Genomic DNA, 16,152 nt, shown 5'->3' with positions numbered 1-16,152 from the left:
ACAACTTAATGACTAGAATTATATAAAAGTTGTTATACAGAGATTAAATTAAATTTATAAAGTCGGTGAATAAGAAATGATCCACCGATCCATGTGAACATAACTCAGTTAGTAAGAATATTATATATAATATGCATGTACTGGAATTTGAATCTTATACATCCACTCATTCATCTTAAAAATGTGAACTTTTAGTAAATTAATCCAAATAGTATTAATTATCTTTAATATATTAGTATCGTATAGGATCCATGTATTGTACAAAAAAAATCAATAGAAAATAACTAAAACAAATGTAAAATTCCAAAAGCCAGGGACAACAATTCAAACATTATAATATATATATACAGGTTCAGCAGCTTTAATTTGTTTATTGAATTTATTTTTCATTCATATACTAATTAAACCTTCCTTACGCATAGAAAATCTCAGTTGTTTGGGTTGTTCTGTCTGTTCGTTCTGGACTTGCATTATTCAGTTGACCCACATACCTGACCCTGACCCCCCCTTTTACAAAAACAACTAATGATTCCGGTAGTAGTTCATGCATAATTACAATATTTAAAGCATATGATATTATTATATAATGATCATCTAATTCATTAGAGCTTTCTTTCTTTTCTAGTTGCTCGCAAGTAACAATCACAACAACACAATATAATAATATATAAAGTATAATAAAATTTTAACCTACTTTCTTGCTAATGACTCATTGCAGAGTAATGCTTCTATCGGGCTTGGTGTCTTGTGCATAACAAGTTTATAAATATTACTCCCTCAGTTCCAAATTGAGTTGACTGTTTCACACATGTCGATGCATAACTTTGACGATTAATATTTTTAATTATATTATAGTAAAAATTATAAAAATTTGATATTTTGAAAATACTCATCAAGACGAATCCAACAACATCTTATATGCTAATATTTATTTTTATTTATTAGTAGAAATATGGTCAAAACAATATATGTGAATAGTACAATTTAGTCAATTGTGTCACTCAATTTTGGACGGAAGGAGTATTAAATAAGCATTCACTTTTTCTTTTTTTTTATTAAAATAAAGATTTATTCATTCCACCTTTAAGCAGGTTAATTTCTATTCAAGCAGAAGATAATGAACTCATCCTTCAAACCAAATTATATTATTATATTTCCTTGCTCATTCCATCAAAACAAAATTGCTTTGTTCATTTGTCATTTCCAGTGGTGTCGTGCCCCAGTTTTTTACCTTGACACTCCAGACTCACAGCATTATTATGCAAATAAAATTTTAATGGCACAGATACTTGCACCTTTCATTATTATTTATTAAATATAGTAGATAACAAGAACTTTATAGGCGTGCATAACACAGATATAGACACTAGTATATGTCGTAACTTAATAATCTTTTTCTAATTACCCCCCAAAATAACCTGTTTACACAATTGACTAAACCGAGTTAACATACATTTATATAAACTGAATTAACGTGAATCCCTTAAACCGAGTGTGAGTATGAACTGAATTTACAGAAGGTCATGCAAACTGAGTTTACTTATGTTAATAAACTCAATTTAGGTATGATTTGAAGTCTATTTTATAGGTACGTGTTACGTTAGCAGTTCATGTAAACATTTAACTTAGATTACATTTACCAACGATTGAAATCGCAAACAAGCATGAAATCGCATGAAAAAGAGAATGCCTCAGAATTGAAAAAGTATAAAAAAATCTGTAAAATGGTTTTTTTGCCGATAAAGTTATTTGTTTTAAAAAAATCAAATTATGATCGAGTGTTATAAAAAAACAAATTTGTAAAAGAAAAAAAATATTATCTCACCGATGTTTAAACGGTAAAAATAAAGAAAGCCCCTAATATAATATGGTCCCTTTATTCTTGGGTCCACCGATGGACCTCTCTTGTTAACTTGCACTAGCTGGTATTGTTTAAAAAATTGTACGTCGACCCTCTCACTTGAATATATTAAGAGTTTAATTTATATACACCGTCGGTGTAAAATTAGTTTACATATACATTATTTTACTCAAGTCACAATTGTTGGTGTCGGCTGAAAGTCTAACCATTTGTGTCAACACAATTGTTTCCTTTCTTCTTTTCAAACCCTAAAATTCCTAGAACAGAAAAGGGGCGGATAGAGAGTGGTATGGAGAGTTTTTCACGGTAGATTTAGTATTTGACAATACACAAAAAGTATAGGTGAAGTCTAAGAGGTCACAAGAAGTTACTCTCTCCGTCCTAATTTAAATGGTCTGTTTGATTATTTCACATAGTTTAAGCAAAATGTAATAATTAAAGAGAGAAAATATAACTTTTACTTAATTGTCCTTAAAAATATTAATCACTTACTTAGGAGTCGTGAAAGTAGTAACGATTACAGAATATATTCGTAAAAAAAATATTGCATTCAAAATTCATTATGTCAAACATCTTGCAACAAATTTTTATTCTATTTGGGTCATGTATTTTGAGAGAGAGTAACTTATTCTTGATTATAAAAAAAATAGTAGCAAATTATCAAGGGGAATGTTGTTTTAATCAAAGCTATTTTGGTGCTTGTACAAGTCAATCTCTTTTTACAGCACTAGACATAAACTTAAACCAAAACCAACCCAACAGCACAAAGAATAGACTAAGCAGGAAGGAAATAATGGAACTACCTTTAAAATTTAAACCAAGTAATCTAGTTCCAGTCTCTTCTTTTTCTTGCTCCAATTCATGTTGACACCGATCATCTTCACTCTCAGTATCATCAACACCTTCATCACAAGTGTTAAAAAACCTGGTCAGCCTTTCCGAGACAGATTGTAGGCGTATGTCTAACGATTCTTCTTCTCCCTCATAATCATCATCCCCTTCAAAGATTAAATGAACTCCGCATTTCTTCAACTTCAATCCTTTATCAAAAGGAGGACTTCTCGTGGTCACACAAAATGTATCGGCATCTTTTAAAAAGGCTACCAGTTGATCGTAATTCTGGAACCTACACAAGTGTATGTGATCTACATTTGTCCTTGGCATCCCATGTATGTTTAAAGTTCTATTAAATATTCGTTTCCCGAGTTTGAAAACATTTGCTTCAACATCAATGATACAAGGCATTTCTTCTCTCTTTATAGGCATGTCAATGTTGTGGTTAATTGAAACAATAGCACCTACAACTACACTTGTTAAATCGAGATTTTTGCGCTTCGAAAAGCTTACAGTTCCTGCTGAAAACCATTCAGGTAACTTGGTTCCTGGCATGCTCAAGTTCTGAAAATTTCTCAGTGCAACCTGTCATACAAATAGTCCTTTAGTTACAAGTAATAACCAAAATTTTCAGAATCTACCATAATGCTTTATTTGTGGAAATGAAAATAGAAAAACAATGTGTAAATAATGGCCCTTAGTTGAATCAGAATTTATAGGCAAAGGGAAGGAGATACAACCTTTGAAAGTCTTTTGCATACTTTAGAGGAGCATGCATTGCAACCACTCAAGTACAATCTTTTCAAGGACTTCAAGCATTCAAGACCTGGAATATCTACCACTTTGTCACAATTTGTGAGTTTCAGCTCCTCCAAACTCTCTAAATTTGACATGTCATGTATAGTTTCTAAGGCATAACAATTATCAGCGTTTAGCTCGATTAAGCTTGAAGGAAGTGAAGGGAGAGAAATCAGCTCTGTGCAATTTGGCAGTGAGAGCTTCTTGAGAAAAGAAAGACCTTCCAAACTGGAAGGAAGGCTGTGAAAATTGTTTTGGCCCAAATTTAAAGTCTCTAATAAGGATAGCTTCTCAAAATCATCTGGAACTTTCCCAGATAGTCTCCAGGCACGAGCATCCAACTCATATAGCAAGGTCAGATTACAAAAAGAAGATGGTAGCACAAAAGAGCCAGTGTTCTCCACTGATATGGGAACTAAATGAGGCCTCTTTGCCATTCTCAGTGTTCTCAAGCTTGAGAGCATACCGAAACTTTCAGGCAAGTCTTTCATAGCTGTTTCCTCCATCTTTAAGTGACAAAGAGATTTCAAGTTTCCTATAGAAGCTGGAAGCTGTTTAAGCATTCTACATTTGTTCAATGTTAAGTTAACAAGATTGTCTAGTAATCCAATCGACGCTGGCAATTCTCTTATATTTCCATTGATTATGTTCAATGTAGTAAGAGATGCTAGGTGGCCAATGGATTCTGGTAATGATTCAAGATTACTACAATTCCCAATCTCAAGTTTCCTCAGTTGTTTCATTTCTCCAATTTCATCTGGAAGATATCTGATAGAGGTTCCATCTAAATCAAGTTCAGTAATTGAGGCCATAGTTTTAAATGAGTAGGGCAATTTACTGAGAAGTTCACACTTTCCGACCGATAACGTCCTCAGATAGGATAAAGAACCAATGGTGGAAGGAAGTTCTTTAATTCCACTGTTGTAAGCCAAAAGTTCTGTCAACGATTCAAGATTTCCTATAGAATCAGGCATTCGAGTGAGAGATTTACACAAAATCAAACTTAATTTCTCAAGATTTTTCAAGGATCCAACAGTGTTGGGTAATTCTTGTAAACCTGATTCATTAAGAGATAATTCTTGCAAAGAACATAGTTTTCCAATGTCGTTTGGTAGTCTTATCAAATACGAGCAACGATTCAAAACAAGTCGTTCGAGTTTGGTCAGGCGGAAAGTGGACTCTGGCAACTCTACTATAGCAGTGTCATCCGCAAAAAGTGTTTTCAGAGATTTAAGAATGCCTATGTTTTCTGGTAATGCTTTCAACTTGTAGCACCTAGAAAGAAGGAGGCTCTCCAAATGTTTCAGTCCAGAGACATCGCTAGGAAGTTCAATAAGCTTTTCACAACGCGTCAAATTCAAATTACGCAAGGTAGTTAAACTGCCAATTGATTCATGAATCCTTTTTAGATTAATGCAGCTCTCCAAATTAATTTTCTCTAGCCTGAGACACCAAGATAAATCAGGGATTGCTGCAAGTTGGTAGCAGTCGGAGAGGTTCATAACCATTAGGTTCTCTGGTACCTGCTAAACAATGTCGTGTTATGTATAGATGTCAAAATCATAGGGTTTCAGTCCTTTACACACATAGCAAAGAGAAATATGCAAAAGAACTTGTTGTAAGCAAAAGACCTTTATTAAATAAGGATATTATGAACATGGTAACAACAAAAATAGGATATCATGAAATTTAGAGTAATATGAAATAAATCCTGAGATATATCTCAATATACTCTACATTACCTTTATTACTATATGGTACATTCAAAATATTGGTGTCATTCGGGAAAGAAACGGTGGGATTCATTTAGAACAACTTAGACACAAAACCAGGATTTGGTGCAGTTGTAAATTCACTGCAGTGAAGCAGTCAGGCGTCACAGACCATCCGTCCGATCAAGCTCAGTATATTTAATATTATTAAATAAACATAAAATATACATTTGTTTTAACCGTCCGATCTTGATCGGATAGTCAGAAATGTCGTGACTGCACGGAAAAGGTGACTGCACCTAATCCATTTCCCAAAGACACAAATGAGATATTGGCAGAACTCATTTTTAAAAATAATTTGAATTTGGTTCCATCAATCTCTCATGTGTGTCTATCTAAGCGCTTCATTTCTTGTGAGAAATGGAGAGGATCTTGAAGCCGCCTTGTTATGAAGTATTTGTAACAACTGTGTTTCTAAAAAATTATTTTGAAGTCAACTTTGATGTTTCAAAACTGGTTTAACATATATTCTTATTCACTAACGGAATTAAATGTGAATAATATAGCTGAAGCATATACCTTGTGTCTTTCCAATCCCGGCAAGCTTTTAATTTTCCAGCCATTTGAGAGATCGAGGACAGCCAGTTCACGTGGCAAAGTATCCAAAGGTATGCCTTCTAAAGGACATCCTCGCCATTGAAGCCACTTCAGTTCATCTGGAAGAAACTTGCCTTCCAAACTCAAATTATTGATCTGAAGCAATCTCAAGCTAACCATTGGTTCAAAGGATTTTGTATCAAGTATAACTTTGTTATATTTCTCTGCTTGATGTTGATGAGGATAACTCGGTCCTTCCTTAAAGTCCAGTACAATTCCTTGTACGCATCTTGTTCCCTACATTAGAAAACAAAGAAGAGGGCTGAATATCACGAAGAATTATTCTCACAAATTTCACAAAATACTGACATGTATATGTATATTAAAGAATCATCATATAGTGTAACGGATAAATTAGGGATTCTAGGGACGAACCGATAAAATCCAAGTCTCAATAGTAGGGATTCTAATGATTTAGAATAAAATCTGTTACCAAGGAGAGATTATGCAAACATAGTATGCATAGTATTGAATGAGAGTTTTTAAGGGAGGTGTTTGTTGAAATGTTTGATTGACTAAGTTTCGAATCAGGCACAATGCATACAACCACAAGGGCTACCAAGGTAAATTGACATAATATAATAAAACTAATATTTAAAATAAAATACTAATAACCTAATACTTAATACTTATATTTCCTGTTACATATATAGTTACTTCACGCAATCCTGTTGTCAGCACATAAGAGTGGCTGTTAGATCGATATCAGACAGTATTATTATTTTAACCCTAAAATACTAAACATGAAATTTTGACGGTCTGATCTTGATTTAAGGGTGACCGATGTGGTGATTGTGTCAATGCATGGGATTTGTGACTGCAAGCAATCCAAATTTAGTTACTTCCTTCTATGGCAAAAATCAAAGGGATAAAATTAAAATGAACCAATCATATTTGTTGGTTGACTATCGTTGTTCAACCTTTCCTTATAACAATTGTTTTCCAAAAACAAAACAAAATAGATAGAAGTATTTGTATGCTTATCAAAATTGACAGTTGAATTGTTATAATCTATAAAACAACAGCATGCAATGTTATATATTATCCAAAAGAAGTCACCTTAGCACAACACTAAACCCAACAGTGTTAGTAATATAATTAATTAGTCTCTTGTGTTTCTGCATTTAATAAAAAATGGTCTCAAAGGCCAATTTTGTCTGTTTGTCTAATATTTTATTTTGTCTAGCCAATTCTCCACTACCTGCTGTTGGCTGCACAAGAGCACCAGCATAAATAAAAAACCATTTTTGAATACAATATCAATGAAAGATTTTGGAAACTTTTTGAATTATATTTAAGGCTTTGCAGCTTAAAGCATCTTATGGCTGCTGAAGCACTTCACATCCTACACAAGATGTATTTTGCAATGTTTCTGAATCTTTACCTTCTTACTCTTCAAAACAGACATGATTTCAGCACGATCCCACAATCTACTACGCATCCCAGGATCGACATGGTTTTCATTAAGAACAATCTGTCTTCCCATATCTCTAATCTGATCATGCATCCACAAAGTATTGTCGTCCTGTCTTATTTTGATTAAGCATTTCTCTACAAGGGTTGTCATAGCTATCTCTCCACTAAAACCACAACCTCTAAATATATCAATCACATCATCGCGCTTCGTTCCCATTTGAACAAAGAAACAAGCAATATCAAGGAATATACACTTTTCTTGTTCATCCAACCCATCATAACTTATCTTCAACACATCATGAAGACTCCCAGGCCGAATTGTTTTCAGCTTCTCAACAGCATCCTCCCATTCCTCCACCTTCCTCTTACCAAACAGCAAGCAACCAAAAACTTCCAAAGCCAATGGCATTCTTCCTGTAAGAGACACAATTTTATTTGAAAAATCCAAAAAATTTTGTGGAGGTTCCTTTTTCCTTAGTGCATGGTGACTGAATAACTCCAGAGCTTCTTCGGTATCCAATTCTGTAACTTCATACAACTTATTGACATGTTTTTCAGGCAAAACAGTTGTATCCCTTGCTGTAATTATTATGCAGCTTCCTTCATAAAACCACTCCCTTTTACCAATCAAAGCATCAAGCTGATTTACATTATCAACATCATCCAACACTAGCAGAACTCGATTTTCACGAACTATTCTTTTGATAACAGATATACCAGCATTGACATCACCGGTAAAACTCCGAGCACCTTCTTCAGAAGAAAGATCTTTAATGACATTGCTTTGAAGAGAAACCAAACCATCTTCTTTAGAAGAAAATTGTCTCACATTGGAAATGAAGCATCTACGCTCGAAACGACCAACGAGACTATTGAAAAGAGCCTTGGCTAGGGTTGTCTTACCAACACCACCCATCCCATACAACCCCAAAACCTTGACACCGTTGGATCGAACTTGTAATAAATCCATCACCTTGTCAACACGTTTGTTGATCCCCACTGCAAACTCAGACACAACCATTGGAGTATTACTTAACTCCTTCAAAACCCTTTGTACCAATCGCCGTATCAGATTCTTATGTTCGCCATCATCACTGAGCAACAAAAACAAAAAAAGAGTATAGCAGAGTCAAAAGAACAATCCTTGAGAGTATACTATAGCGAAATTGATCTATTGGATTATTTTTTATTTTACGAAGGAATGATCCATTGGGTTTGTAAAAATTGTTGGATGATCAAATCCATCCATTTAGTTAGATGGATGGATTGATTCCAATCCATTAACAAGTTTATTGTCTAATAGATGGATTTAAAAGGGAACGGTTATGGTGTATAAGCGAATTCCTTATGCACCCTGCATAAATAACACACAAAACCATTCCACAGCAAAATGGTTTTGGATTACAACCCTCTGAAACCATTTCACAGTAAAAATGGTTTTGGCATGATTAAGTACATCTAATGTGAAATCATTCCACAGCAAAAATGGTTTTGGCATGATTTTAGTTTAAAACTAACTACGAAGCAATTTGATGACGTTCATGGATTGTTGTTGTTGATTTGGGGGTGGGAAATGGTGCGTTTGGAGATTTGTTAGATTGAATTTGATGGTGGAGATTTGTTTATGCACCATACATAAGTTTATTCCTTATGCATAATAACTCATATTTAAAATTGATGGATTTGTATAGATAATGGATAAAATTGACACCCCGTCTAAGGAACACCAATCGGACCGTCCACTAGCGAGGGATCCATTCAAAGTTAGAGCTTATGTGATCCATAGTTCTCAACTACTACTGTAAAAATTGGTGATTAACAAATGACAAAAAAAGAACACACAAGAGAGAGAGAGAGAGAGAGAGAGAGAGAGAGAGATACCTATTAGTAGTTTTTACAACGAAGCCAGCAAATCCACCAAGTTTAAGCATAGAATCTCTCCACTTGAAAACCTTATCTTTCTGATCTTGAAATCTGTCTTCAAGATAATCAAAACCATTTTTAAAAGGACCCAACTGTTTCCTAACATGAGAAGGATCAACCTTATAGAAAACAGGAATAACAAGCCTCCCAGAATCACAAATCCTGGCGAGTTCATCAAGACACCAATGAGAATCAGCATAGTTAGGAGAAATAATAACAATGGAAGCAGCAGAGTCATCAATGGCTTGAAGCAAACTTGTTTGTATGTGATCACCACGATCCAAACCCTCGTCGTCCATGAAAGCACGAATTCCTTCACGGTGAAGAGATTCGTACAGTTTTTTTGTGAAACAGTGACGTGTATCTTCTCCTCTGAAACTTAAAAACACATCCCAACGAAGCCTGAATGCACCACCACCTGATGAAGACATCATCATCGTCGACGTTCGTTTTTGTTTTAATTTGGTGTTTGGTAATAGAAATATAGGAAGATATTTATTTAGTACTAACGTTAACTTTACTTTGATACTGTATTTTATTCGTTGACTAACTCAACTCGAGTTAGTTTCTTTACACGCAATGCATAGTTTAGTAGTAGTTGCTAATTAAGCTGAGCGAGAAACTTAATTAATTAATCATCGGAAAGAGACAGCACTGAGCATATATTAATTATGACATGTGGGACGGAAATGGAAATCGGTCAATGTTTAAAACAAATTTACGGTATGTATTTCTTTCAGTTATTTCGTCCCAAAATATAAAATATAATGAAAAATTGGTCAAATAAAATTGATGTATTTAGTTTAAATTTTTAACCAAATACATTAGTTTTTTTTGACTAATTTTCCCTTATATTTTGGGACCAATTATATTATTGGGTGTTTGGGTCAATGTTTAAAACAATTTTTTTTTTTTATAAAAAATGGTTAAATATGCAAAGTGTCTGAAGATTCGTTTTAGTCCCTGAAATTTTTTTTTTATACTTTTTAGTACTTGAAGTTTTTTTCGTCAAAGTTTTCAGTCCTTACTTTTCATTCATACTTTTCATTCAACTCGTGCGTATCATTCAAAATTAATTAATTTTTTCTGTGGTCATGTTTAGTACATTATATGAATCTATCTTACAAAAGTTTAATTTTTTTAACATGAATTAAATATAAATTTTTTAGTTTTTTGCACATAAATAATTCATCTTATGTTAAAAAAATCTAATTTTTTATCGGAGATGTTCCTATAATATTATAAACATGAATATAAAAGATCATTAAAAAATGTGAAAATATACAATAGTTTGATTAAAAGTAGAGACTAAAAACCTTGACGGAAAAAATTTCAGGGACTAAAAAGTCCGAAAAAAATCTTCAGGGACTAAAACGAAAATTATGGAAAAACTATAGGAAACAAAAAACATAATTAACCCTAAAAAAAATTAAAAATAAAAAACGTTAAAAAATCTGTAAAATGGTTTTTTTACCAATAAAATGATTTGTTATAAAAGAAAAATAAGATCAAGTGTTATAAAAAATCAAGTTTGCAAAAAAAAAAAATATTATCTCACCAATTTTTTAACGGGAAAATAAAGGAAGCCCCTAATACAGTCTCTTTGTTTTTGGGTCCATTGGTGCACCTCTCTTGTTGCCTTGTCCTAGCCGATTTCGTTTAAAAAATTGTATATAGTGATGAAATTTTCAGTGTGCTGCATATGAATTGTTAACAATTAATCATACTGTCACTTATCATTCAACTTCGTATTTCATACTAGTGTGGAACTCGTGCTTCGCACGGGTGGATTAAACACAAAGTCAGAAATAAAAAATTAGTGTTAATTAGTGTTCTTAAGTATGGGTGAATTTTTTCATAAATTGATCAGGATGATATGGGTTTTGGGCTTCTTAAGCAGGTAATCAAAGTTTAATTTCTAACTTACACATAAAATAAAAAATCGGTTGGGAAAAACGAACTCATTTTGTATGCCGAAGGAAATTAATCAGCAGTAGAAATTTCGTAACATAAAATCTAGAAACTTTGGTACAAATTGTGCCATAGCAACGTAGTTTATGGCTGAATAAATTCGCAGCAGCTAGAATATACTGCATTAGCACCAAATCTCTCAAATACATCACATCTTAAACGATCAACTAGCTCCGGTAAAAAAGTAAAGCCACTATCATGTACAATCTTGTTTTAGAGTTTTCTTTTAAGCTTTGATGTGTTACGATTTAGAAAAAATGGGACATGCACCGACAGTGTAAAATTTTACATTGATATCTAATATCAATTATATATATAGGGGTGTCCCTGACTATTTCGAGACCCTGTTCGAATATTAAGAATAGACCCTATTAAAAACACAATATATATATATATATATATATATATATATATATATATATATATATATATATATATATATATATATATATATATATAATCCTTTATTTAAATTGTCAATGACATACGAAATAGTTATATTATAACTAACATAAAAATTTCATATTATAATCAACAATTAACATGAACGTGACTCGGGGTGACTTAATTGCATTTTTCATCCCTTGTGTTTATTTTAGATTTTAATTTGGTTTCTTACTTAAAAAGTTTCAATTTAGTTTTAAGTTTATTTTATGTTTCAATTTGATCCCTTATATTTAAATATAGATGACTAGCTTGAAACCTAAAATACTACAAGGACCAGATATCATTTTGACAAAGGGAAATACTTATTAGTGCAAAGTGATTTAGTAACAATAAAACATCACGTGAATTTATAAAAGGGTGAGTTTATAAAATGGGACCTCCAACTATCTAGAAATATGAGGCCCTTAAAATCAGAGGTCTTGTGTTGTAGCACATCTTGCACTTGCATGGAAACCGCCCCTATATATATATATATAGAGGATGTATATTATGAGAATGACAAAGATATATGAGAATGATGAGAATGATTTATAGCCTTTAGATCAAAATCAAAAGGTTGAAATTAAAAGTAAGTTTTAAACAACACATGTAGGCAATTCTCTTTATTCCTTTTCATCTTCTTCAACTTAATACGACCAGTTTCCACCCAAATCTGGGTTTTTAAATCATAATAGAAATCAAATCAAAGCAATATGGGTTTTTTCTGAATTTCATTTGGTATTTTAAATGAAATTCTAGTTTTTGTTGTTTTTGAGATTCAAAGTCAGGTCCTTCTTCACCCCACTACACTCCACTTTAATAATATGACGTGGAGAAATAACTTATTTCTATTGAACGTTTATGTAAAAATATTTTAGATTGACGTAGCATGTCCATTAGACTCTTAAATTTAACATTTTCAAAGTTCTTTGAGGGTATATGCTACCACATTCATATTGTCAATATATGCATTTTTCAAAAACATAGAAGACATAGTAAAGCTTGACAATGTGTCATATCAGGACATATAAAAAGTCACACAGAGCTAGTGTTAGTAACAGAACTCAAGTTTTATCGTAAGAGATAAAAAGAAGTAGAGAACTCACATTGATGGATCAGTGGAAGGATGCTCCGAGCTGGAGGTTTGAATCCAAGCATTCGAGACGACCGACAACACCGAAGGGGGGGTACCTGCAGAAAACGCTCCGACGCCCAAGTCAGTATAAGCTTGAGGTGGAGGTCGAGGTTAGAGCAATGCATACCTTGTGAGGTTTGTGAAGGTCGTATATATAGGCCAATGGATGTGGCAATGGGCCGATGGATTTGACATTGGGTTTGGTTCAGCCCAAAAGTCTTGTCCAGAACAGGAGCCCCCCAGTCGATTGCTTATGGTGACTTGAGGAGTCGACTTATAAGCGTAATCGTTTTAGTGTTCACTTACATTTTATCTTTTCGTTGATGTTTATTCAGACTTAGATTTTATGTGTGTGATGTTTTAATTTCCTCTGAATGTCGAATCAAACGTTTTGCATGCTCGGCACTTTTAGGTTTGTGCTTTGATAACCTTTTCGTGGTGACAACCTGTATGCTCGATGCTTTTTGTTTTTTCTCGACAAAGCTTGAGGTTTTTAACTTTGCAAATTTTAAACGTTCTATGCGTTGGATCCAACTTCTTTGCGCTAGTGCACCGTTTAAATTATTGGTCATCGTTTGACAGCTGGTGTTGTAGATGCCTAGCTTGGGGTGAGGGGAACCTTCCCAAGTGTCCGAAGATGTTATCCGAACTCGAGACGAGGAGAGGGGCTGTTGTTAAGCTTTCCTCCTCGGGGTGTGAACATCCCATCGCGAGCTGGGGTTCTACCGGGCGTGTACTAGGCAATGGCGTTCCGTGGTCTAGAACTATCCTCGTCTGACGTGGTTCAAGTCCTAGTGCCTCGATCCGGTCTTTTATTTTAAGATTCGTGCCCGTACTTAAGCACTCATCCGATGTAAAGGCGTGCTTCTTCTTGTCGAAGACACATCCTGCGTTATGTTATAAAATGATGAATATTTAATCATTGTGTATAACTTAACTATAATATAACTTGAGCTTTTTAGCATTCAAAGTTTAAGGGATAGTTTCCCCAGAGAGATTGTTTTGAGGTGGTATGCTACATTTTCAGTTTTTGACCGGACTTTGTATAGTCCCTCCCAGTTAGGTGCTAGTTTGCCTTGAGCAGGGTCTTTTTGATTTCATCTTAGTAAAAGATTGCATACCTCAAACTCTTTCTTGATTACCCCTTTTCATGTCGGGCATCAATTTTTTCTTTTTGAAGAAGCGTAAACCATATCCGCTGTGGGATGAAGGTTTTATCTATTTTAGTCATGTTCGGTGGTGGAACTTGTCGTAATAAGTTCTCTTTGACGAAGAGGCGTAAATCGTATCCGCTGCGGGATGAAGGTTTTACCTATGTATTTGTTGACAAGCATCCTCTCAACCAAGCGTATGAGCTTAGAGGGAGAATATGTTTGTTGAATTCACATCAATTGTGGAATTGTTTTGATTTGTCGATTTAAGTCGTAATTGACTCTAGTAATTTTGACTATGTCGGATAGTTGATAAAAACCATCGAGCACATGACATCTCGGTCTTTACATGGAGGTCTTGAGGATTGATTGTATTCACGACCCCCTTCACCGAGAATAAAAATAAAAACTTGAAGTAGAAGTTATTATTATAAAGTGGTGTTGATTTGGCATGGTCTAACACGTTCGAAGTCATCTGCATGAGATGTCCAGGTCTATGCCGTTTTGCCGAGGTTTATATGCCTCTCATTTGTTCTGCAAAATTTCTTTTTAACTCCAACTCTTCATTTGGAACGAGTTATACTCATGAAAGTGGAGTGTGATTTTTGCCTTTTAGTTCCTTACATCAGCAAGATGTTGGATGATGACGCATGGTCAATTCGTCTTGTCAGCAAGATGTTGTATCCCCTCGGCTGTTTTCACTTTGATTTCAGCCTGTATTCAATTACCATTGGAAAGAACAAATATGATATATCACACATGTAAATAGACCTAAAGGTACTTGTTTTTCATGTCATATATGCCGCAGTCAATATGGGTGCATTTGTCTAGCGTAGCTTTTCGTTACAGCAGCCTAGTATGTCAAGTTTAATTGTTCGACCTATAAAGTCCTTCAATAGAAAGCATTATTCTCAACTAATATGATTGAAATCAAATGCTAAAAAAAAATAATAAGAACCTGAACCGACAATGTCAGTGACGCTGAGGTGATGTCGTCGTCTCATTGGCAATGTTTGGTTCTAATTTTAGAGTGTTGCTCTGAACCGACGATGTTATCGAGGACGCTTGGTCCGTGTGATGGAGCACTTCTTGGAATTGTGAACCGAATTGGATTTTGATATCCTTTGGATTGATAATGAGTTGATGAGCTGAAGTGGATTCCAAAGTGAATGGGCACCTTTGGTTCGTGATCAACTCTTGCCCTCATGACACGTGAAGTTTGCTTTGTTGAGTTTATTCTCAACATAACTCTTGTTGTCATGTTAAGGTGAAGTCTTGTAATTCACCATTTTGAAGGCTGTTATGAAGCAACACTTGCTAAGCATAGCATAACCAGGTATGAAATAAGTGAAGCTTGTAGCCTCATGCTTTTTCTGACTGGCAGCCTATGAGTTTTATCACTTCGTCGGAGTGAATATAGCTTTTCCTGCCTTATGTACTGACGTTGATGTCAGTATCGTCAAGTTGGTGCTTTAAAGCACTTGACGACGATGTCGGCGATGCTTTAGAAACACGGTGTGTTGGGTGCAAGACCAATAGACTTTTGCATTTGCTTTAGTCAATGGAAGTTTAAACTCATAACCAAGTTTGCAAGATTTGTTCATGCTAATTCGTTCCATTTCAGCTGAACCGACAATGATGTCGGCAACACTTTGCTAGATAGAGAACTCGTTAAGAGCAAGAGACGAATTTATGTCATCAGATCGAGGACGAACAGAACCGACAATAATGTCGAAGAATCTTGGTCATTGTGTCGAAGCACTAGTTGATCTTGTGTCACTATGTTGTGTTTTGCACAATGATGCAAGCTTGTTCAAGCTCTTGGCGTTAATCGTTCAAGCTTCTTCTTGAAGAATAAGTTAGTAACTCTCTCTTTTCAAGAACCACCTTTAAGTGGGTTTAATAAACAATTGTACATATTGTCTATTGTCCCTATTGAATTTTCCTTGGCCATAACCATCATCTGACTCAGCTATGGCAAACCGTATGATTAATAATATGGGGAGTATATGCCCATTATTATGTAACGGTTGAGCATAATTTGTCATTGATGTTAAACAGTTGTATTGTAACCAATGAATTTTAGTATTATTGGCTACTCAATATGTAACCATTTTGTGGTATAATAATTGAATTAACGTGTCTAACATTAATTTGCGGAAAATCAAAGATCCTGAACCGACAATGATGCCGGCGGAGACGTTTGGTCGGTATGACGGAATATTTTTCGACAGCGTGTGTCGATTCCGACGATGAATAGAACCGACG

General features: G+C 34.3%; 1 protein-coding gene across 2 annotated transcripts; it reads right to left on the bottom strand.

The window, feature by feature from the left end:
- Positions 1-2,518: 2,518 nt before the first annotated feature.
- On the bottom strand, positions 2,519-9,797 carry LOC123889744 (disease resistance protein RPV1). Of its 2 annotated transcripts, none has more exons than XM_045939230.1 (5): positions 9,160-9,797; positions 7,247-8,372; positions 5,785-6,099; positions 3,436-5,016; positions 2,519-3,280 (listed from the first exon to the last, which is right to left on the bottom strand). In XM_045939230.1, the coding sequence occupies exons 1-5, from the start codon at positions 9,636-9,638 to the stop codon at positions 2,570-2,572; spliced, it is 4,212 nt and encodes a 1,403-aa protein (XP_045795186.1). In that variant the 5' UTR covers positions 9,639-9,797; the 3' UTR covers positions 2,519-2,569. The 2 variants fall into 2 exon arrangements, with proteins under 2 accessions (XP_045795186.1, XP_045795185.1); XM_045939229.1 differs by having other exon boundaries at positions 3,436-5,019; positions 9,160-9,764.
- Between the last annotated feature and the right edge of the window lie 6,355 nt (positions 9,798-16,152).

Source organism: Trifolium pratense, linkage group LG6, assembly GCF_020283565.1.
Source record: "Trifolium pratense cultivar HEN17-A07 linkage group LG6, ARS_RC_1.1, whole genome shotgun sequence".
NCBI classification, from domain to species: Eukaryota; Viridiplantae; Streptophyta; class Magnoliopsida; order Fabales; family Fabaceae; genus Trifolium; species Trifolium pratense.
This window is presented reverse-complemented; position numbering and strand designations above follow the sequence as displayed.

Excerpts from the sequence above, each read along its gene's own strand:
- LOC123889744 (XM_045939229.1), bottom strand. The coding sequence starts at position 9,638 with ATGATGATGTCTTCATCAGGTGGTGGTGCATTCAGGCTTCGTTGGGAT. Across the intron at positions 6,100-7,246 it reads CTGTTTTGAAGAGTAAGAAG|GGAACAAGATGCGTACAAGG; the intron begins GTAAAGATTCAG and ends TTTCTAATGTAG. Across the intron at positions 3,281-3,435 it reads TATGCAAAAGACTTTCAAAG|GTTGCACTGAGAAATTTTCA; the intron begins GTTGTATCTCCT and ends TTTGTATGACAG.